The sequence below is a fragment of the Lepidochelys kempii genome, chromosome 26 (assembly GCF_965140285.1).
Source record: "Lepidochelys kempii isolate rLepKem1 chromosome 26, rLepKem1.hap1, whole genome shotgun sequence".
NCBI lineage: Eukaryota > Metazoa > Chordata > Testudines > Cheloniidae > Lepidochelys > Lepidochelys kempii.
Genome location: NC_136405.1, coordinates 2441614 through 2465853, shown reverse-complemented (window position 1 = coordinate 2465853; position 24240 = coordinate 2441614). Strand labels below are relative to the sequence as shown.

The 24240-nt window shown below is 40.1% G+C and overlaps 1 protein-coding gene across 3 annotated transcripts; it reads right to left on the bottom strand.

Moving 5' to 3' along the window:
* Window positions 1-1524: 1524 nt before the first annotated feature.
* On the bottom strand, window positions 1525-24240 carry RAB11FIP1 (RAB11 family interacting protein 1). Of its 3 annotated transcripts, XM_073324766.2 has the most exons (6): window positions 23821-24240; window positions 15047-15492; window positions 12973-13813; window positions 9684-11963; window positions 8175-8280; window positions 1528-5700 (listed from the first exon to the last, which is right to left on the bottom strand). In XM_073324766.2, the coding sequence occupies exons 1-6, from the start codon at window positions 24183-24185 to the stop codon at window positions 5485-5487; spliced, it is 4254 nt and encodes a 1417-aa protein (XP_073180867.2). In that variant the 5' UTR covers window positions 24186-24240; the 3' UTR covers window positions 1528-5484. The 3 variants fall into 3 exon arrangements, with proteins under 3 accessions (XP_073180868.2, XP_073180867.2, XP_073180869.2); XM_073324767.2 differs by lacking the exons at window positions 15047-15492; window positions 23821-24240 and adding an exon at window positions 14708-14788 and having other exon boundaries at window positions 1525-5700; XM_073324768.2 differs by lacking the exon at window positions 9684-11963 and having other exon boundaries at window positions 1564-5700.

Sequence of the window (24240 nt, the reverse complement as noted above, 5' to 3'; positions counted from 1 at the left end):
ATTCAATGCTGGCTTGTAAGTTTCCCCAGAGCATTACTGCTGATGGCCCTGGAAGAGGAGGGAACCATTCAGACTGAAAGCAGAAGGACCTTAATAGCTAGTTTGATCCATCCCTTGAAGGAAACAGTGCCTCAGAGTGAAGGCAGAGAAAAGCATTAAGGTGGCATGCAAGTTCTGCTGACAAGGCAAACACATTTTAGGCCAAAGTGGTCTGACACAGACAAAGGAAAACTGATTATTCTCCCAACTTGTCCTTGCTGCCCAGATATACTGAACAAAGAATGAAGGGGATTTAAACATTCATGCAGTTGAAGTGCTCCTGAAGGACTGACATCCTTACTACCCTAGTTCTAATGGAATGCTTTGGGCAATAACTTTCATACGTTTCTCTATCATGTAAATAAGCTCAGTCTTCACATGCTGCCGAACTTGTTGATCTGACTTCCCATCCCACAGGGCGTTTACACCATGGATTCAATGCAGCTAGAGACAGCTCCCACCCCTCTAGCAAATCCCAAAGTAGGAGCGGGACAGGCAGCAGCAACGTTTGTGTGACAAAGGGCTAGTCTTCGCTAGCAACATGAAAGTGCTTTAACGTGGCTGTGGGGTCGCAGCATAGCACTGGGAGAGCGCTCTCCCAGCACGCTAAGAAAAGCCCCACCTCCACAAGGGGAATGGCTCCTGGCACTGGTGCACTGCCTACACTGGAACTTTACAGCACTGAAACTTGCCATGCCCGGGGGGGGGGGGGGGGGGGGAGGGGTTCACACCCCTGAGCAAGAAAGTTGCAGCACTGTAAAGTGCCAGTGTAGACAAGCCCAAAGTCTCTCTTTTCTACTTACTTTCTGCCAATCAGAAAGCTGGATTTACTAGATCACAGGGACCCATGAGCCAACACCCACAGCATTTTTTTAAGTCCTCCCCCAGAGAGGAGCAGGTATACAAATAATAAACAGAAGGAAGATCATCATCAAGTTTCATTGTAGCGGGTGTCAGAGGGTAGCATAATGGCTACAGTTGTAGTTTACTTGTCTATATCTAGCCCAGGTTGCTGTGACCTAAAGCGGTTACTCTCAGCTTCTGTAAAATTAGCAACCTGTGCAATTCCCCGTGAAGAGGTCCGCATCATAAAATCATAACTAGACCCTTAGTTGACAGACTCAGCCAATCACTGAAAATGCCTTGAAGATGTAACTCCCTTCTCAGGTCTATAGAAGAGAATTGGGGCCCAGTGCCAGGAGAACAGAGCACAGGAAGTCTGTGCTGCCGCTGGCCGTGTTGCACTTGTTCAGCAGTGGATTCCAGTCTTGAGGAACCTCAGACCAGCTCCCTTCACCAGTTTAAAAAAAAATCTCAATTTTGAGAACTTATCACAGTACTGCTGCATGACCTGGAAAAGAGAGACCACCCTCATGTCCCCCCTCAAGTGAACATCAAAAATCCTCTGCGGACAACTATCAAATGCTGGTATTTTGCTGAGCAAAGAATCACTGCATGAACTTGAGGAAAATATGATCTGGCAGCCAAAGCTTGAGGGCCATAGGCCCATGAATCAGAATTGCCTTGAGATGCCACATTAAACCTTCAACACCTCTTTCTTTTTGTAACACACAAACATATGTCTTTAACTGTAAGCCAGTTTCACCTGCTTGCTTTATACTTTGACATTAAGTTATCTATATTCCCAGTTTCTCTCACTTCAGCCATTGAGCTTTAACTGCAGGAGACTGGCCCACTGCAATCACATAAGGCATAAAATGATTTTGCCATATGAGCTTTAGGAACTGCTGAGAAAGCTAATGCAATTTTCTCTACAGGGCCACTGCAGAAAGTTCCCCAGATTATATATATTTCTTCTATGTAAATAAATTAGCGATTTGTCCATTACATGGAGTTCTCTCCATTCGGTCTTGTACATTTTCTAGCACTTCCAGTCTAGTGAAAAACAAGTGTGTTCAAACAAGCACTGAATTGAAAAGTTTTATTTTAGTGTTCCATAAGAGTGAAAGTCATTTTTAAAAACCAAAAAGAAAAAAAGTACCCAAACAGCAGAAAATATAAACATAAAAATACATTTGGATCCTTTAATATTAAACATTCATTAAGCAACTGTACAGGGGCTTGACAAACAAGCTTTAATCTCATAAGTACCTTTCTTAAAAATTCCAGTCCTTCTATGTCAAAACACTTCAAAAACAGCATTGCCAATAAAAAAATTTGAGGTGCAATAAGAGTGTGCAACATTTTCACAGCTAATGAAGTAGAAGTGTGGCCTGTAAAGGACCACTCTCTCCTGGCAGTGCCCAAATCTCACCAATAAATGAGACTTACCAGGTGCAACCAAGAGATCAAGCCTCATTGTGTAAGAACAGCCAGCTAAACTTTTGTCCAACAGACAGACTCCAAGTTTAACTGGTATAAAAGATGACCAAAAAGAAAAAAACCCTATCAAAATTCTATAGTCCCATCTTGGAAGTAGAATGTCATAACCTTAAGTGGAATGTTATCAGCAAATATTTAAACCATAGGGTTTAAGTTTTCCCAAGATAAGAATACCTTTTGTTAAGGATGAAAACATTTTTGTGAAGTATTTATTCCTCAAGCAGTAGGTGCAGCATTACAAACAATGGCTTCAGCTGCTCGTGGTGATGTAGTACATTAACTCCAGAGCAGACAGGCAGCCATTTAAAATGAGGCTAGTAAAAATCACTTCATATCATTGGATTCATTTAGATTAGTTCTGAATATAAAAGCAAGTCCAACCATTATAACACCACCACTTTCGAATTCAGACTGTTTAGCTACTGCTCAAAGGCACTAAAGAATAGAGATCTCCACAGTTCTCATACAACCAGAAAGCTGTTGATAAGCTATGGAATCAAGTCCTGAAGGCAAAAAAATTTTTAGGGAGGCGCAGGCAACAATTCCTCTCCATAGAAACATCAAGGAGGATAGAGGCAACCGAAATTAACGTTTCATCTTCCTCACTATTTCAAGGCACAAGCAGCAGTCAGTCATTTTCAGTGGAAGATAGCTGGTTCCATGCAAATTAAAAAAAAATTATATATATATAAATAAAAAAAAAAAAACAAGATCTAGAGATCCTGCTAAAAAATTCAGTATAAGCCACTCCATTCATGGGATCTGGGACATTGAAACTTACCCCTTAACTGAAGTCATCTGCTCAACCACTCATTGCTACTATGTACCTGTGGTCCTAGAAAGGAACATTACACCTTAACCTTTCATTCATAGTATTATGAATTATTTCATTTATGGCTTTCGTTGAAGGAAAGTTGTATGATAGGGCAGTGAAGTTTTGTCTACACTTTTGTAATCACATAACCAATCACAAAGTAACAAATGCACTTAACAGCATATATATTTATATACAATTCCAGTAAACATTGATTTCTTCTATGTAAATAGATTAAATTATGCTTCGCTACAGAAAAAACAATATCTGAGAAGTTTGCAGTGGTCTCCAGTGTTTTATGAAAATATTAAATATAAGGCAATAGACTTTTAAAAGGCTAAGAGGAAATTCAACTTGTCTCACCTCTCATTAAAGTGCTTTAATGAAAAGAATACTGTGAGAAACTGTGCCCTCCTAAACTATAGGTGAAATTATCACTCAGAACTTTAGGGAAGAGTTAATGGACCCTTTCACCTTCATAAAGGGTAGAGTTTGTTTTATTTTTTATTTTTTTGCTTCACAATACATGCTAGATGTTAAAAACAGATTATCCAAAGTACTATAATATTGTATCACTGAACCTCACTGTGCCTTCAAGAAGTCAATTTGAGAGCTGTGAGCACAGAGCTGTTAAAATTGAGAGCTTGCCACACATCAGCCCCAACATTAAATGTGGATGTAAAGTAATGCTGAATCCAATCACAACTTTCCATCAAAGTGCTGAGTTTTACTGACAATTCCTATCAACACTATCCTAAAAGAATGATTTAAAGTAAGCCTCCTAAAATGATTGTTTGCGAGTGTCTTGCTGTTTGCTATCAGATATAAATGGGAAATGCCTGTCCCATGGCAAACTGCACAGCTACAGCAGACAAAGGCAAAAAAGATTCAGACAGAGATATCTGATTTATCTTGCAAAATAGCAGCACGATGTCTTCTGACTACATTTAAAATAAAACCTGTTCCAACATTCTCAACCACAAATCTTATTACTGGAAACCAGACATTTTTAAAAGCCACCATTTGAATGCTCCTTTACTAAGAGAACCAGGTCACATGTGCCTTTTACTTTATCCACATATAGATATATACAGTTTAGATGTTCCATATGAATCAACTGGGACAGCCGTTCCATACTGTAAGTCCTAGTTTCCCAAATACAGCATGTTTAAAAAGCTATGATCTTCAGTGGCACAATAGAAAAATCTTCACGACTTGCTGTGCATAGCAATATAAACAAACTAAGCATGTACACCACAAAGGAAACGGGTGCATACATGTTTATACAGGATACCAAGTAAACTGTATGGGAGTTGTGTGCCCCCTAGTTTGAACAAGAACCTTCAAATCAGGAATATGATGGCTATGAAACAAAACAGCTCCCAATTCAGATCACTGTATCATCTAAAATTCGTAACTGTTCTTTAATCTTGTAGTCGAATGGCAATTGTATCTTTGTTTGATTTTTGCTATATTAAAGCAGCCATAAGAGCCTGCTCAGAGCACTGCTTTGAAATTTTTCAACACTAGGTTTATACAGGCTTTGCGCTTCCCTTCCCAAAATGAGATGTAGACACTTCATTAGTACAATCACATTTAAATCAGATTTAAAGGCCCTCCAATTTTATAGCACGTTTAAAGGGCATTACATTTTTTACAATAAGGCAACTTATGGTTACCAAACCTCTTTCTGGAGTGCATTTCAACTTCTGTAATATAATTATTTGAACAAAGCAATCAAATCCTTGAATTAGTGTATGTGATGGCTTATATTGCACTACAACTTAAGTCTCAGAATTACGAACAACTGTTGTTCTGAGTCTGAGAAATAATGGTTCAGTTTTTAAAACACCAACCGTTAATCTAAACTCCCAATACTAATAAAATAAAGAAGCTCAGAAGCCAACAACCACCAGTGCCTCACTGAGAAAAATGGCTTCAAAAACATTCACAGCCACATGAATCTCAGGCCTCTGATTACATTCTTTAACAATGCCTCCCAGGTGGCGGTAAAATATTTACAGTGTACCAGAAAGAAAGGTGGAAGACTTCTGACTACTGTATTTTTGGCTTATGTATTCTAGACCTGGTATAATTATTAACTAGTCTCCAGATAAGTGGAATCAACTTTTTGCGAGAGACACAGAAAGGTGACACTTTTTTTTTTTTTTTTTTTTTTTTTGTAGGCAACAGATACCAGAACATCAGCAACTTCACATTATCTACCTGTGAAGTTTGAGTAACAAGATGGGAGTCCAATCCTTTATTCAGATTTACTGGCAGAGGTTTTACATCCTTCCAGCCATATTTTTTGGAGATGGAGCCCGAAGAATGTTGGGAGTTTCTTCCATGACTCTGACAAGCAAGTTATCAATGTAGTTTTCTAGCTCCCGCACCTGGAGATCTCTCTTTGTAATGGTATCCTTCTGTCTCAACACCAGCTGGATCAGCTCATCATGTGTTAACTGAGCATAAGCATAGGCAGGGTCCGAAGGATCATATTTCTTTTGGAGAGAGAGGACAGACAGGGTCAGTGCAGAAATAAGTGTTTTACAGTAATCTGAGAAGACTGCCTAATGATCTTTGTATTCAGGGAAGGCTGAAGAATTCCAGGGATATTTGTTACCAAAACAGTATTGCTCTTCAAAGAAATTACTGTACTTTACATCTTGTTAAAAGTTTCACACAACTGGCATTTCAGGATTTATTAGCGGCAAAGAGTCCTGTGGCACCTTATAGACTAACAGACGTATTGGAGCATAAGCTTTTTATGCTCCAATATGTCTGTTAGTCTATAAGGTGCCACAGGACTCTTTGCTGCTTTTACAGATCCAGACCAACACAGCTACCCCTCTGATACTTGACAGGATTTATTAGTCATTACTACTTCAGTGAACAGGAAAAGCAAGTTCCCCAGGGACAAAACCTGCCAGGCTTGCAACATCAGCAATGACAGGGAAAAGCTGCAAGACCAAACCAGTATGGTAAAGTGATACAAATGCAACTGCTATTGCAAGAGAGACATCTGTTAGGGCACTTAGCAATGGCAGCTAGAAATGACAGCAAAGTTATCATTATTGGCAGATATTCATGCACTTCCAAAATGTGGAAAGGTGGAGCTTTATAACAATAGATTATGTGGAAAGGAAAGTAACAGGAAAAATATTTAAGTACTGCACTTTTATGGCACAAGAATATTTGATACTGTAAGATTTAGGAAGCCCAGGGCATCTATTCTAAGGGGAAGTAAGACTCACAATGGAGACAAAATTTGGTAGAGTTTTCCATAGCCTCAAGTTTATGGCTCTATATTTGTCAGCAATTTACAGTTATGTGTGAATGCCAGGTTTGCATGGGGTTTAAGGATAAATTTGAGTCCGTAACAAAGGACGGATGAGTTATGACCCCAGGACATCAATGGCCTAAAGACTTGCATAAAAAATTCCTCATGTAATACTAGCACTGAAAGAGCTACAGAACCACAAGTTACAATATACTGAATAAAGTGAGATTCAAGCTCAGGTTAAACAGCAGTGAATGTACTTGACGACCGCGAGACTGAAATTTTAAAAAGACAGTTACCATCATTTTCTATTTTGACAAATTAGCAATACATTGCTGGAGAGTTATTCTTAACATTAAAATGACGTTTGCTGGTTTAAGCGCTGGGTAGGGATGATTTCTAGTAACCGTGGCTAAGTAACCGGTTATGCTGCCTTTTTATTGCAGCAAAAATAAACGTAGCATTAGCACAAATATTACTTTAGTACAAAATACTCATTGTACAGCAGACTTATTCATAGCTGTATCTCAGTGGCACGACAGGGAACAGTTTTGTATTTGTACAGCTAAGGTGTGGTCTGGAAACAACAGATGTTTAAGAAAACAGGCTTCTGTAGACTCTGAAGGACAGCACACCTGAGTTTAAGTGAAAAAATTCAACTTTTCAGTCACATTTTTCTTTTGTGGCCATTTACTTAGAAGTCTCAGAGCCAGAGCAGTAATGGCTACATGCCTATTTTCAGCACTGCGGCATAAGTCCAGGTCAGCTGAACCAGGCTCTGAGATTCACTGCCATTTGGGGTAGGGCACGCAGGCATGCAGACACTCCTTAAGATGAGGAATCCTACATTACAAGCCAGTGTGTGCCTGGAATTCTGAATTTTCTCAGAACATGGTTTGCTCTCATTTTACAGACCTCTTATCTAATGGTGCCTCAGAGATCAGAACTTATGCAAACACTCAGACAATACTTCTCAGAGATTTGAGGGGAAGAGAAAGAAGGTGAAAGCTTTTAGCCATGCACGTCTAGAAATATGACCTACTTTTTTGAGGCAACATTCTCCTGCGTTAACAAATGGGCATTTGGGCTTTCAGACTGTGGAGGAAGTTCTTAATCATGGAAGCTGCCGATGCAGCAAGTTACAAGGTGATGGTCATCCCACTAGTCTCTGCTGAAAGGAAGATCACCAGTGCAGCAGATAGTGACTACCTGCCCACAACCACCTCGAGTAAGTACGGTGTAAGCAGACTCCAGGCTACAGTGGCCATACCCCACACATTGGAGACAGCAAGGATTGCCTACAAAGTAGCATATTTACTTGTCACCCTCCACCCAGGCACTCCTACTAGTCATCTTCCTGGCTCACAACCAAGCCTCCCCATCAACCTACCCATCTAGTGGGGAACCAAAGAGCACTTCTGGGTTTCCTCTAGTAGTACAGCCACAGTTCCTTGGGAGACCCCATCAGGAGCCTCTTTTTGCACTGAATAAGAACAAAAAGTGAATTCAATTTCTTCCTCCCAGTGCTGGGAAATAGAGAAAATAAGGAAATCCTTTGACAGATATCACTTGAGTGTCAGAGCCAAAAAATGTAAGTTACCCTGAGTAGGCAAGTTCACACTGAGTGCCCTGGAAGCTATGAAGTTTACAGTAACCATTATGAAGCTACAACCCAAGTTTCAATTTCTTTCATACCTTTCTATTGCTCTCAGTCCAGTTTTCATCCATTTTTGCGGTTGTGGTCAAATTTTTAGTCTGCAACTTATTTGCTGTGGTGTTCATTGGCTTCACAGGATGAGGTCTGAAACAAAAGCCGCACCTTGTTTAGGCAGTTCCTTAACATCTAGATATCCTATCACAAGCAAAGCATTCAACAGGTTTCTAAATCCAGTAAGACTGAATATGAGGGAAATTAATGAATTTCCTTATACACCTCAAGGTACGAGAAATTCAGTTCCAGGACAGAGTTCTACCTCCAGTTATAGTCTTCCATTGGGTGTGTGTACGTACATATGTACGTACGCGTGCACACACACACACTGTTCTGATGACTTATTTTTATTGCATTCAAAAAACAAACAAAAAAAGAAACAGTATCATGGTAACTGGAATCATCACATAACAGAAGTTGGTTACATGAGGTGCTTACACTATATTCATGAGTGCTTAGTTTTTGTTTGGTTGTGGGTTTGTTTTTGTTTTTAAACTATACACAAATTACTATAAGAGTTAGATTCTACATAATTTTCCCACATTATCTTCATTAGAAGTCTACATACCAAATATCCTCTTGGGCAGCAGATTTATTCCGTCTTCTCTAAATGGACTAATTCTGGCATAAGGCACACTAGATGCCTAGACATAATCTTGTGTTCTCTAGACCCATTTATAATGGCAATTTTAAAAAGTGGAAGTAAGTTACCCAACTGCGTTTCAATCAATTTCTGAACAGTAATTCCCTGCAGTTCCTACTGTGGAGCTCTACAATACGTGAGACAGATAAAGCAGTTCTGAGGCCAGCAGAGTTTCACAGGAAAAGACAGCTCCAATTTGCACCTCAGACTATAATGGGGTGCCAGTCAGTTGGAGCTGTGAACAGCTCTGGACGTCCAAAAGCATGTTGATCATCTGGGAGTCAGGCCTATTAGTCACATGAAGTAAGTCTGTCTGTAGTACATTTTAATACTTAGAAATCTTTACTCTACTAGTTAAGGGAACAACACAGTTCTCAGTACTGCCTTTGATTGTATTTCCTCATTTCTGAAAAGCTAGAGATCACAATGCAGTTTACCAAATCCAGCTGTTGACACCGGAATATCTGTAGTATTAAAGTAGCATTATTCAAAAAGCATAAATCCATATCTGACCAATGAGTTCCCTAATATAAACAACTTGCCATAAATGACAGAAGTCTTGTGACTTCTAGTCTTGTGCAGTTAGATCTGCACAAAGCATTGCCACCGCTCACTCTAAGTTTTTGGGTGCACAGTTCTGTTTGGTGCAATCACTGATTTTTTGCTAATCAAAGTTTTGGTGGTCTTACACTGGTATGGTATAGGACTCAGACAGGGTCCAAAAGTCAGACCAAGTTCAGATTGTATGAAATCCCATCAAAATGAAAAAACTATTGTGATATTTCTGCAGCAGAAAAAATGATGTCTTGTACAACACAGACATTTTCTACGAATTTCCCCATATTCTCACCTGTGCTTAACAGACACACTTCCACCACTCTGCTGTGTTTGATTGGGAAGTGTCTCAGAGGGTGAAACCCATGCCTGAAGCACCTTCTTCTTGCCAGCATTTTCGACTTTATGATTGAAGCTCTCTGCTGGTGGCTTTTTCACTGATTCTGCTCTACTACTGTTGCAAGTGCCAGATTGGAGGGAACTAGAGGAAGGGGAGAGTTGGGAAGAACTGGAGAGGGAGGTAAAAGAAACAGACTTTTCAGAGGGCTCAAAAAAATCACTCTTCCTACTTTCCTTAATACTGCCAGATTCCTTTGGTTCCTGTTCCTCAACAACACATCCATGCTCACTAGGATAAGACAGCATATCTAAACCTGACTCACTAGTCTTGCTGCTTGCACTATGAATGTCTACTACTGAATTTAGTTTGGATGATTTAGAAGGGCCACCTTCTCCCTTCTGAAGCAATATACTTGCTCTATCAGTAGAGCTCATATCTGAACTGAGCTTTTCTTCCTCAGTGACAGACAATGAATCTACACACTGATTTTCAGTATTTGGAAAACTTCTATAAATTGCAGTCATTTCATTGTTCTTTTGATAGTTCTCTAGAAGCTCATCATCTGATCCTACTTCTGGAATAACTGGAAGGCCAACATGTGTTCGACTCTGATCTCCAGTAATTGGAATGGCAGACTTAAGGTCTGTTCCAGAGTCAAATAATGAATCATCATGACCATAAATTTTGTGTTTTAGGTGTCCATTATTGCTATCATCTCTGTCAAGATGATGTGTAGTTGACAGAGTGGCTGTTTTTAATAAGCTGTCACATGCTGGGTTTTCATGTGGGTTCATGGGATTCTCTCTATGAAACACAAATTCAGACTCAGACATTGTGCTGTCAGATGAAGTAAGCAGCTCTTCATCTTTCAGTCTACCAGTCAGAGAAACAGGTGCACGCTTATTTAGTTTTACAGCATTTCTTCGGATAGGCTTTGGCTTTGCAAATAGAGGACTGAGTTCAGTAACATCCTCTGACTTGTTAAGGTCCTTAGGGAGCAATGTGTGAACTCCTGGGGTGGGTTTTGGCAGCTCTACTTGAACTGAAGAGTCACTTTTGATGGCATGAGTTACCTTGGACTCTAATGTGAGCCCAAATTCTTCCATTTTGAGTGAATGCTTAATTTTCTTTCCACTACATAGTTCTTGCTCCTCGTTTAATTTGCTTTCAGCAGAAGATGGCTGTACCACAGCATTCCCAGGTGAAAGGCTATGATTAGACTTGGAGAGTGAAGTTAGTTCTTTGCTATCTTTCATCCAGGTTTCAGCACTTGTATTGCTGGTTTCAACATCACCCTGAACAGTGCTCTCATTGTTCCGAACAGAATTCCTACTTTCATCACAGAGTTTAGATGAAGGGTAGCACTCCATACCCAGCACAGAGGCAAACCCTTGTCTCTTTTCTATTACAGTTGGATCAGTGGTGAACATTTCTTCACGTTGATCAGGATGCCATCTCTCACGTGGCTCTTTGTCTAAAGCCTCAGCATGATTTCCGCTGGAATCAGTATTTTCCAACTCATCAAGATGAAAGGTCACCGATTTCTTAAAGCCTCTGTTATTTTTGTTATGCGGTGATACTATCTGTACCTCTTTGGCATCACATTGTTTCTTTGGCGTCTGCCCAACTCTTTCATACACAGGTAGAGGAGAAGACTCAGACAGTGACCCCAGAGAATTTGACACAGTATTTGTATCATTAGTCAAACTTTCATTTTGAGACTCCTCTGAAGAAACAAAAGCAGGATGCTCCGAATCAGCAAAGTTTATTACAAAGGAACAACTGCTTTTGCTAGAAACAGCAGAAGGAAGGGAGAAAGAGGGAGGATTAGTAAAGCTTTTGAGGTCTTGCACTTTTGATTCCTGTCCCAGTTTAGACACAAAAGGGTTATTGTCAATAGAATGAGTAGAAAGGAGATGAGAAGAAATATGCCCCAGAGTTGCAGGAGGATGGGGGAAATACAAGAGAGGACTAATGAAGCTTTTAGAGTCTTGTGCTTTGGATTCCTGTCCCCAGTCAGAAATGAAAGGATTATTGTCATTAGAACATTGTCCAGAAATGAGAGATGGAGGAAGAGGGCTACCAGAGTTTTGTGCTTTAAATTTTTGTCCCACTTTAGAAGTGAAAGGGTTATTGTCATTACTAGACTGATGTGCAGAAAGGAAAACAGGAAAGGAATCAGGCACAGAAGTAGGAAGCGTGGCTTCGGTTTCATCCTCTGAAGACACTCCCAATCTGTAAAAGGGACAAAAACTTGCGTGTCAGTTGCAGATGCAACATGTGAGAGAGAGAGACAAAGACAAGTTCTAAAGGTAGATTTCACAAAATTTGCAACATACTAATGATGTATAAGGAACTGCAAGGACTTAAGAGTTTAATGGACCAATAAAACAAGCTTGAAACATTTTATGTTTAAATATTTTCTATGCAATACCAATACTTGTGATGCAAAAAACTTATGTTGTAAAGTTTGCTACATGCAAATCAAAGTTTACTAGGGTGATGTCTACTTTTAAAGCAATTGTACATAATTTCTTTTGCATCCAAGACATAAGTACTAATAGCATAATAGCTTAAGATGTTTCATTTACACACAAGGCGTTTAAACATAAATGTAATTGAAGATCTAGTGTTAAAGACAGACAGCTCAGGACATTTGTTAGTAAGGCCACACTTCTTTCATATATGTAAGTCACAGAGCAGAATTTCTGAAAAAAGTCTCACATACAACCCCAGAATCTACTTCATGAAACTGAATGATGCCAAAAGCAGATGTGTTCCAAGATTTGCCATTCTTCAAGCCACAGCAAGAATTATAGTGGAGAGCAATAGGCTTGATTAAAGGTGATATTTCAGCCCTTCTACACACTTCCAAACTTAGTAAGGCAGGAGAATATTGTTAGTTTTTGTTATGGATTAATAGAACAACACGGAATAAATTACTTCATACTATCTGAAAAGATAACAGGCACGAAAAACCATTATGTTAGTGCATCGACACATATATGAAGTTAAATTGGTTAAGAATGGAAGTAAAAGTTAATATTTATACCAATAATCTTAATAAGTGTGTAACTGGTTAAACTTTCATCTAGTGGTAAAACACAAATGAGTCCCTCACAAGAGATGCTGTAAAGGGCAACAGTTACAGAAATGTTACCTTGTGGCAGGAAGTGGGCCAGTCTGGCCATATGTCTGCAGTGCTTTATATCAGAATCTGAAACTGAAATAAAACAAGACTAACCTGGGTTTGACAGCTTTGGTTTGGATTGTCCTTGCAGAGGCTGCAGACTTTTCTGGTTTCTGTTCATCCATAAGCGATTCATCAAAGGGGTTATGTGATTTCTTGTTTCTGGGGACATCTGCTGTGTTGCTGTTTTTCGGAGTACTTTCTTGGTTGTAGTCCTTAGGGATTTCAACAGGTTTTACGTCTTTTTCATTCTTCTTTTCTTCAAGAAGTTTGGCTTCTCTCTCCTTCAAAGTCATGTCAGACATGTTTTCTACATCATTGTTTTTCACTACTTCCTTTCTTCCTGTGACTAGAGACAATAAAGACTTCTTGTTCTCTTGTTTTTTGTCCTCTTTAGTTTCTTCTTTTGCAGTTTCTAAACTCAGTGAAGGACTATTTCCCAGTAAATCTCCACCGCTAAGCAGTTTGTATGATGGTAGGGTCATAGACTTAAAGGACTCCAGTGAGGGAGACCCAGATAAACCTCTGCTAGGAGACACTCTTCCTGTCTTTTCATGTTCGTTACTGGATTTGGAAGACAAGTTTTCTTCTGATTCAGAGGGCTGGTTTTTCCTGAATGTCTGAGGGGAAGAGGAAGGAGTGTTGTCCTTTGACATGGTTTCCTTTTTTGTTTCACTTTCCTTCTGATAAACATGATTACCATTGATGCACACATTGGATCGGGGTGTGAGATCATTTTTGGATTTAAGGCCACTGAATAAGGAGAGCCCGTCTTTCTTGGTGTTGCTGGAGGTTATCTCGTTTAGTTGCTTATTGTCTGCACTTGCTGTTCTCTTATGAGCCATGAGTACAGGAACATGTAGTGAGTTATCTTCAGCTTTGTTTCCAAAGGCCTCTGAAAAAAAATGAGACATTAAAGCTATGAAAAACATATTTCCTGGTGACAGTCAATATTACAGTGTAAAGTGCTGAAAGACTCAATGATTACTCATGACAATGGAAAAATTATGTTTAGAGATACAGAAAATTTATCTAAAGCAGGAATATCACCCTGTAGAGCAGTGGTCCCCAAACTTTTGTGGGTTGGGCCCACCCTACCCAGTCTGTGCCATGTCCCCCACAAAGCCAGGGGATGCGGACAAGGGAAAGGGAACCGAGGCTGGGACTGCAGCTGTGTGGGAGGGGAAAGGGGGGGGAAGGCCCCACAGGGCTGAGAGTGTGGGCAGGGCCAGGTGTGGGGCCAGGAACACAGCTGCGGGAAGGACCAGAGCATAGCTGGGGACAGGGAGGGGCTGCTGCCGCTTTCTTCCCGCCACCCCAGGCCCTGCTGCACCCCATCAAAAGTCCCGGGCCTCACAGTTTGGAAACCTCTGCTGTACAGGTGTTTGGGTTGTTTATGTTTTTGAGGTTTGTTTTTTTTCGGGGGGCGGGGGGATGGCATGGCATGTACGCAGGAGGCAATTTTCTATGACAGTCACACAGTAAGTGGCAGATCACAAGGAAGAAGTATTCTATTTCATCCAAAATGGCTCCAGCAATACAAAGAATGGTCTCAGACAAATTCTTCTTAAATTTTTTTCAATGGATCTGTGAACATACAGCTACAATAGTCCTGTTTTGTGGTGTTGGCCAGAAAACAAGAACTCTATTTCACAAAAAATTAAGGATTTGATATTTGGTCTCATTCTGCATTCAAAACAAACAACTTTTTTTTTTTTTTTTTGGAGTGCAAAGAGACGTGCACCCATACCAGCAGACTAGCCAAAAGCCTGGTAGCTATGGCACTCACCTAGGATGTCAGACACCCAGGTTCAAGACCCCACTCCGAATCAGGCAGAGCATTTCATCGGAAAATTCCCGGTCAGCTCTACTGTTTTAACAAAATGCATACAATAAAAGAAAATTGCATCTGATCACCCACCTACAAATGTACTACCAACAGTGCTTTAATGCTTATTTTAGCCAACATCTTCAAATACTTTGTCATTTTCTTTTTCATAAGAATAATGGGTGGAATCTTTGCTAATATTCTGTCAATAAATTGATCTACTGTATCAAAATCAAGCGCTCTTTTGAGCAAAGATTTAAGATAGTAATAAAGTATAATATTGTGAGAGGAAATACTCACTTTCTGAATTTGGAGGAAAGGACTTATCATCATCTTCCCCCCAATTTGACTGAAAGTCACCAGGTTTAAGCCTAACTTTCTCCGTCACTGGCTGAAAAGCAGGTAAAACTGACATGGACTGGGAGAGGGAGGTTTTCTGCAAACCAGGTTTAGAAAACAGGGTTTTGATCTTGGATTTTTTCTTTTCTTTCTCAGAGGACTCCTCTTCACTATCAGCTGGTGAGTGAGTTATGCTGGGAATGATGGCTGATGCTGTGTCAGGCAGTCCATTGGCCCGCTTTCCTTTGAGTTTGCCTTTCAGCTTGCCAAATGGAGACCGGGACTTGTCTTTCATGGATAAATCAAACATGCTGGCTGTCATGTTGCTCCTCATGAATTGAATATCCACCTCAATCTCTCCTCTCTCTTTTTCCTTCTTGCCTGGTTTGGAGTGAAGTGTATACCACCTGCAAAAGAAAGTCAAAATGTTACAGAAGCTTTGAAAACAAACTCTGGTTAATGCAAGCCACAGAAAAATATGGCAGAGGGAAAAAGGAGAAAACAGACTCCCTAGCTGGGAAAACTACTTCATGTTTAGACAAGGATCAGAGAGCTTACTGTGGGCAGAGGTGAGGTCATTTCCTTGGCATCCCTGCTAAAATAACTTTTTTCATGTACCATGATTTAACTGGCATCAGAGACTTGGTGGGATAAGGCCCATGACAGGAATATAGGTATAGCAGGAGTGGCACAGCTTCTTCAGGAAGGACTGGCAGGGTAAAAGGGGAGGAGGTGCTGCATTTCACATCAAGAATATATACACTTGTTCCAAGATCCAGACGGCGGTGAGGCAGACCCAGGGTGGATAAAAATCAATGATTTTGTTTTTAAAAAAAATTAGATTTTTTTATTTAAATTGGATTTTTTGGATAAAATGCTTTTTGAGGAAAAGCCTATCTAAAGAAAGTTTTAATTATGATACTTTATAGCTCAAAGATCTCTCATCATGGAATAGGGATTATAAATTCTAATTTTATAGTATGAGACATTATATTCATGTAATGTTTAAGAAAAATTTTGTAAATGAGTTCCAATAGTTCATGGATTAGGGACCCAATCTTATGTGGTTCCAGGCGCTTCTGAATAGATTTAGGCTAATCTTTTTAACTACCCAATGGGACTCAGTAGAAGATGCCATCAGAGCTGCTTAGTTTTGCAGTTCTCAAACTATGGATTCGTGTCTCCGGAGATAACATGCTTGTTAACAGCAAAAATGTTTTTAAATAAATTATATATAAGGCGAGAAATAGTTAAATAAAACAATTTAAATGTCTGTCTGGTAATGTTCTCCTCCTAATACAGCATGGCAGGAAAATCCTCCAAATATTAATGATTAACCTGTTGAACTGGAGATAGTTCACCTCCCAGTGACTTCATAAACATCTGCTTCAATTACCTTTGGTAAATGAAATAATCAATCATTCATTTTCTGATATACCTGTAAAACTAATCTGAAAAGTTTTCAAAATAAATCACTTTAAAAATGTGTAGTGTGTACCTTCTAAAAATGAAACCTTCATCTATCTCTGAGTTGTGAAGAATATATATTAAGGTTATAAAAACCAACAAGAATGCACATTTATGTAGAAATCCATGATTAAATCGAATCTTCCTGACTAGTAATTTAAATCAATTTGATTTAAATCAAATCCACCCTGGGCAGACCAGATGAAAGTTTCTGGGTAAAGACAAAAAGGGAGAAAAATAGGGATGATCTCACCGTAGAACTCTACTGCAGACCACCAAATCAGGAAGAGGAGGTGGAAGAGGCATTTCTAGAACAAACAAATATCCAAAACACAAGACCTGATAGTAATGGGGGAACTTTAGCTACCCAGACATCTATTGGAAAAGTAATCTGACAACACAAAATGTTCAATAAATTCTTGGAATATATTGGAGACAATTTATTGTTTCAGAAAGTGAAAGAAATAAACAGGGGGCAGCCCTTCTAGACTTGACTATGACCAATAGGTTGTGAATCTGCAGGTGGAAGGCAATCTGGGTGAAATGATCAATTTCATGATTCTAAGGAAAGGAAATAGTGAGCAGCAGAATAAGGACCATGGACTTCAAAAGAGAAGACTTTAAACTCAGAACTGGTAGGCAAGGTCCCATGGGGAAAAACAAAACAAAACTAAGGGATAAAGGAATTCCAGAGGGCCAACAGTTTCTCAAGGAGACAATATTAAAGCACTGATGAGAGTCATTAACTAAAATTAATTAAATGAGGAAGGGTAAAGTAACATTTCACTTTGGTTTCCCAAACTTTATACTTTGTTTCTGCGTCCTGAAACTTCCAGAGGTTAAAAGGAGAAGCAGGTATGCCAGAAAAGGCACCAGTGCAACAGAACGAACTGTAGAGATTCAGTTACACACTTACACCTGAAATAGTTCAGTTATGGCACTCTCCATACTCCCCCATACCTTTCTTTCCAAGTCTCTGTTCAGTAAGTATTTCAATACTTTTCAAATATAGAAGCTCCTGAACAACAGAGGGAAAACGCCTATAATTTCCTCTTCGGAATCAAGCATCTTATTGTTGGATGTTTCTATTTACTTTAGTCTGTTAATACAATACTGATTCAGAATCAAGGTACCAAAAGCAAGATTCTTTAGAGACAGGACTTCTGCACTTATATTTTGAACCCTTTATCTGTTTCTGAAATTACAGTTTTAAACACTGCAGGCTCTTTATGTTAGACTATTAAACTTGTTCAATTACCAGGCAAGGTGTACTACTTGATGACATTTCAATCTTGTTGGCACAAAGAGTAGACTAACATGGCTGCAACTCTGAAACTAGGTATTTACTGGCATCATGCACCATGCATAGTTTCTTGCCAATCACTAGGAGCTGTATATCTGCTGACCCCTCAGAACTGACAGGTTTCAGAGTAGCAGCCGTGTTAGTCTGTATCCGCAAAAAGAACAGGAGGACTTGTGGCACCTTAGAGACTAACAAATTTATTACAGCATAAGCTTTCGCGAGCTACAGCCCACTTCATCGGATGCATAGAATGGAACATATAGTAAGAAGATTATATATATATATACATACACACACACACACACACACACACACAGAGAAGGTGGAAGTTGCCATACAAACTATAAGAGGAAAGGAGCTGGGATTTTCCCTTACAGCTTAACTACTAAATTAAAGCAAACTAATAGAAGTACTCTATCACAAGAGGAATGAAAAGCATGAAACATGAAAATGCCTTACTGCCCGTTTTTGCATGGCTACACATTGGGGATGAACAGAAATAATGTTGGTTTCAAAACTATTTCGGATAGTTGACCCTAAAATGAGTTTCCACTTTCAGACAAACATCAAAAGCTCTCCTGAAGAAATGCATTCAAGAGAAAGGGGTGATAAAACTTGAGTTCAAGTTTTATTAAAGCAATTGTCTTCCAAGTGTCAGCCTAGGACTAACAGCCAAATTACAAAATCCCTAAAATGAAACCTACACTGGAAATGTCGACCGTTCTCATTGGAGTATCAGAGAATGTGAGTTGAATAAGTTCCACTCATCAAACCTTAGACAATAAAGTATAAAAATGAATATATTTTGCATTTAAATGTAAAAAGCCACTGGCCATTCTTGTGACTTAAAAGTGTGTTTAATTCAAGGAATGTTCTTACGTATTTTCTGGCTCCAAATGTATATCAGTGAGCTTATCCTGTAAATTTTGCATAGCCCTTTTAATAAAATGGTCCCAGTTGAATGTTTTCAAACAAAAAAGCTTTAAATATTCAAGGAATGCAACTTTTATTAACTTAAGTACACAATCTCTGCAATATTGTGCAACAAACTGTAGGCACCTTCCCCACAGACTAATTAGCGAACAATGTGCATGTCAGCCGTCAGTGCCAAGTTTGTATATATTCTGCATACTGTAACTAAGGCTACATCTACAGTAGCATTTTTGCTGGTTAGGGGCATTAAACAAAACAAACCACCCTGACGAAAGCAGCATTGTGGACAGCGCTATGTCGGTGGGAAACGCTCTCCTGCTGACATAGCTACTGCCGCTCATTAGGGGTGATTTGATTATGCCAACCAGAGAGCTCTCTCTCTCCCAGCCAGCACAGAGCAATGGCACAGGAGGCCGTACAGTGGCACCATGGCAGCAGTAAAGTCATGCTGCTGTAAGGTCCATAGTGTAGACATAGCCTAAGTGGGAGGGTTAGAAGAAAAACTTCAAATGAAAATAGTGGGTTATTTTATTATAGCCTCTTCAACAAAATTTAAAGTAAATCCAATAGCCAACAGCCCAATGACAAGGAAGTTTCAATGCATGAAACAAGATATGAAAACAGTTATTGACAAAACTACCTTTTCCAAGAGGCATTACTAGGTTTTTCCTTAATTTTCTTCAGATCTTTGGATAAAAGCAAACCTGGAAGAATCGTACACCACTAGTGGAGTAAGTTTCCTGCATACTGAACCTGGATGGCTGAAGAGCTTTTAAAGTCCAAAATAATAAATATTTAAAACTTGACACGTTTCCTATGATAGGCTATAAACATCTGCCATATGCCATCTTTTCCAATGCATTTTAAAAAAACAGTTAAATATCTAATGAAAAATGTGTGTTTGAGAGCTCTTCGACACAACAGAGCGCTACACAGCTTTGTCAAGAACCAATGAGTGTTTGCTTATGGGCCAAGTTGGTGCTAATGCTCCTGTAAGCCTGATTTCACCCCATAATCATTTTAAAAAAAATTAGTCCCTGGAAGAAAACTAACTCCACATTAAACCCAGCATTCATGGCTGTGAGTCCTTTAGGAGGAGGCTTTACATGGGCATAATCAATTTACAAGAAGCCAGTGCTGCCAAATCTATCACTTCTGTGAAGGTAAAGATCAAACTTGCCCTCGTGAGATTACCTAGCTGATCTACCCCAGTGAGTTAAAATAGCTCATTGACAAGCATTAGTCTATAATATGGTTAGAGTGTATGTTAGCCTCACACTGTTATTCCATTAAGAATAGTCTCACAGTAGAAACCAGAATCTTGCTAATTTCAGAGCAGCCAAGAGCATTTACATTAAAACAGCAAATACGAAAAAGCAATGTTGATAGCTGTACAAAGCTAGCAGGAAAAATCTTTAACTTCATACAATTTCTATTGCACAGTTAATGGAAACCAACACTTTACTGAATTAGCTACTATTCCAGGAAATTATATCCTTCAAGGGTATTTATTTATTAAGAACAAGAGTGTTTATGACTTGCATTGTACAGTACTTTCATTCTTCACCTAAACAAGAGGCCTTTACAAACTTGCTAAATATTCTTGGGTGACTTCACTGTTCTCAGTGTGAACTGTTACTGTTTCTTTTTAAAGATTTATATACAAAAAACAAGTGTATCTCAAAACAGAAGTAAACACTGAAAACTTCCCTCTAACCCATATCCTACTCCAAGCCATTACTGCCTCCACAATAGAAAAAAGGTTAAAAAATGGACATTGACTAACCTATAAAACGCAATCCTAGTCTCCTCCAGATATGACTAGCAAAAGACTGACCCCAAAACTGAATCAATAAGACAGTTTCATCTTTTCAAAGGAAAAGGATTTTTTTTTTGGTAACACAAGTAGTCAGACTTTGCTACAGGTAACCAACACAGCTTCTGTGAACATGCTATTCTGACTCATGTATATGTACAACAGCACCAGCGAACTTAAGTTTGTCTGTACTGAAATACTTGCACAGGAGCTTTAGAAAAGACTGTGCTATCAAGACTCAACTACAGTTTTAATTAAAAAAAAAGTCTTAAAGATTATCTACTTAGATGACCTTGTCAATGATTTCCTCCTCAAAGGAATGTAGATACAATCCTTTAAAAAAATCCCTTTATTTGAATTACCATACACCGATGGTCATTAGTTCAGGCCTCATACTTCAAGACAAACAAAACAAGTAGTTTTCCTAGGGGGCTATGCTATAACAAGTTAGCCCCCTAAGCAAACTACATTTAATTAAACTGTGATCTTGAATGACTTATTCAATTAATTTGTACATTTGTTTTTAAAGCTGATTGACAGTTATGGTTATTATAAGTTTAAGTATTGTTAGGGTTTTCAAAGCTTCTGTATACATTTTTATGAATCCAAATAAAACAATATATATTTAAAATTACTATACTTTGCGTGAGGACAAAACTATCCCTTCATGCTGAAAACAACAAGAACAGGTATAGCTGGTATAGTTAAAAAATAAGACAAAGCCTGCTAAAATAGATTCCCATTGATTGTATTTTTTATCATAAAGTTGTACTTTCCTGCACTAGAAGTTTATATGCAAGTTCATATTTTTCATTGGAAAGTTTTATTTTCACTAGTATGAAACATATAGAGAAGAGAACTGTCAAACTAATCTTGAAGTCAGCTTATTACTAATGTCATTTCCTTCCCAGTAGCAGAAGGGTACAGTAGTGCAGCAAGTGAAGATCTCAAACTCATTTGACTAGATCTTTCTGTTGTAGTGCAAATATTATTCGTATGTAAATAAGTTTTCAGTTGAGAACAACAACTATGGTAATAAACACGCCTTTTAGCTCACCTTTAATATGCCTGACCCTACTAAAAACACTTCCAATAAGTCAGTGCATAGTTCTTAATACAGCTTGCAAAATCAGAAGCAAATAATCTCTTTGAAGCAATGATGCCTTAAGAGTAGTATAATATTAAAGACATCCAGAGTGTATAAAACCAAAGACACTAAAATCAGAACATAAACTCCACCTTTCAAATACATATAATTTAATAAGCACACACCTAAAACACACTAACATTAAAAAACTTAAATCTTCACTCCTGTTGTAAACTCCAGTGTTCATCCTCCCATTTCCCCTCCTGCAGTTATTTTTATAAAAGGATATGATCCAACCCATAGGGTCCAAACTGTGTTGGGCGCTCAAAATAAAAGGGACACAGAGACGCTGTTTCCGCTTGCAAGGAAAGGAAATTAACTGTAAACACACTAATGTATACATTGTTTTGCAGTAAGGTGTTTAATAGCATAATTTGACTCACAGAATCTTCCTTGCCAGTGATAATGCACAAAAAAGAACCTGTCTGATTCTGCAGGACTAGGAGTCAGAAAAATATCCTCCCATTTGTAAACTGAGAATATCTGATGAAAAGTACTTGAAACTGAATAGCAAATCCCAGAATGCCATTTAAAAAAAAAAATCATTCTCCTTCAAACAATCCTACATTTTTGTCATTTCCTGAATTGACCTATTGTGCTCCCAAAGCTTTAAGTTAAAAAAAAAAAAAAAAAGTTTTTCTAACCCTCATGGAAGAAACATTACACACAAAACAACAAGCAGAGTGATACTGTCCCAAAGTCTCCAGTAAAATAACTAAGATATGTAAATTGGTTCTATTCATCACAATGGCATGTTATTTTAGAAGCCTCATGATGACATCCAATTTAACTGTCAACATTATTTGTCTCAGAAACACCTGCTCAAGTGTTTATCCTGCAATCTGAAACTGCTTTCCACTCCCTCCTAGTTATCAACCACCTCATCTGTCTTTCACCCACTTGACAATCCACTTGCTTCCCCCCACCTTGACAACTTCTGCAATGCATGACCAATACAAGTTTCTCCTACTGAAAATTGAAAATGTGAGGACAATGCAGGCTACGTTACATTTACCAAAATTAATATCCTTGATGCTGTACTGGGTATATTCTCTCTCATTTATTTTATTAAAACTTTAAATTAAGCTGCCACAGAAACTAAGGACCTACCTGCAAAATTTAGATTAAGTTTGCCATGGAAATAATAGCAGCTTTGTCTACACAGGTTTCAGAGGGGCAGCGGTGTTAGTCCGTGTACACAAAAACAACGAGGAGTCCTTGTGGCACCTTCGAGACTAACACATTTATTTGGGCATACATTTGTTAGTCTCGAAGGTGCCACAAGGACTCCTCGTTGTTTTTGTCTACACAGAAACACACATTAAAACTTCAGCTGATTTACAGCTTCCCCACTTCTCAAATGAACTCCTTGTTATCACAGGTTTCAGAGTAACAGCCGTGTTAGTCTGTATTCACAAAAAGAAAAGGAGGACTTGCTACAGCTCACGAAAGCTCATGCTCAAATAAATGGGTTAGTCTCTAAGGCGCCACAAGTCCTCCTGTTCTTTTTGCGAATACAGACTAGCGCGGCTGTAACTTTGTCTACACACAAACACACATTAAAACTTCAGCTGATTGACAGCTTCCCCACTTCTCAAATGAACTCCTTGTTACCACAGGGCACTCCCTGGTTGCCAACCCAGCTTGATTCCATCCCACACACATCTGTGGGCGCTCCCTTTACTGTGGTAACGTGCTGACATGCGACGTGTTGCACCACGAAACTGATGCACCCCACCCGCGACCCAACGGTCCTGATCTACTGCGGGCTTTCCGAGACCAGGGAAGAGGGAACGGGCTTGAATGGCAGAGGCCCCCCTTCCTCCCACTGAAGCAAGAGAAACTGCCTGAGCCCAAGAGAGACCAACCGGGAGACAGGACAGACCACAAGCCCGAGCAACCCGCCGCTCGGCGGGGGCCCCGTGGGTGGCTTGGGCGAGCCTGGGCGAGCTCGCCTCGCCAGGGACCCCCCCCCGCGGAGCTCGGCTCAGCCTTGGAGCTTCCAGCCCGTTCCGCCCCAGCTAGGCAGCGGGGGGGGGCGGGAAACAACAAGCCCCCCCGGGACTCACCGGGTGCTGCGGCGGCCGCCCTCCTCCTGCAGCTCGGCCAGGCTGACCTCGGCCCGGCCCAGGAACTTGTCGAGGCCGAGCAGGGCGCGGTGGAGCACGGTGAGCTGCAGGGCCGGCTCGCCGCCGTGGCCGGGCCGGCGGGGCGGCAGCTCGAAGGTGGCCTCCTCCCGCCACACGGGCGCGCCCAGGCAGCGCTCCGCCACCGAGGTGGCGAACTTCTCCTTGCCCAGCGCCATCAGCGCGTAGGCGTCGCTGCCGCCGCCGCCGCCGGCCCCCTTGGCCTTGGGCCGCAGCCCCCGGGCCCGCAGCACCGTCACCTGCACATGGGTGGGGGCCCAGCGCGGCGCGGAGCCCGACAGCGACATCCCGACCCGCCGCCCGCCTGACGGGCACTGGCCCGGCCGGCGAGGGCTCGCCGCA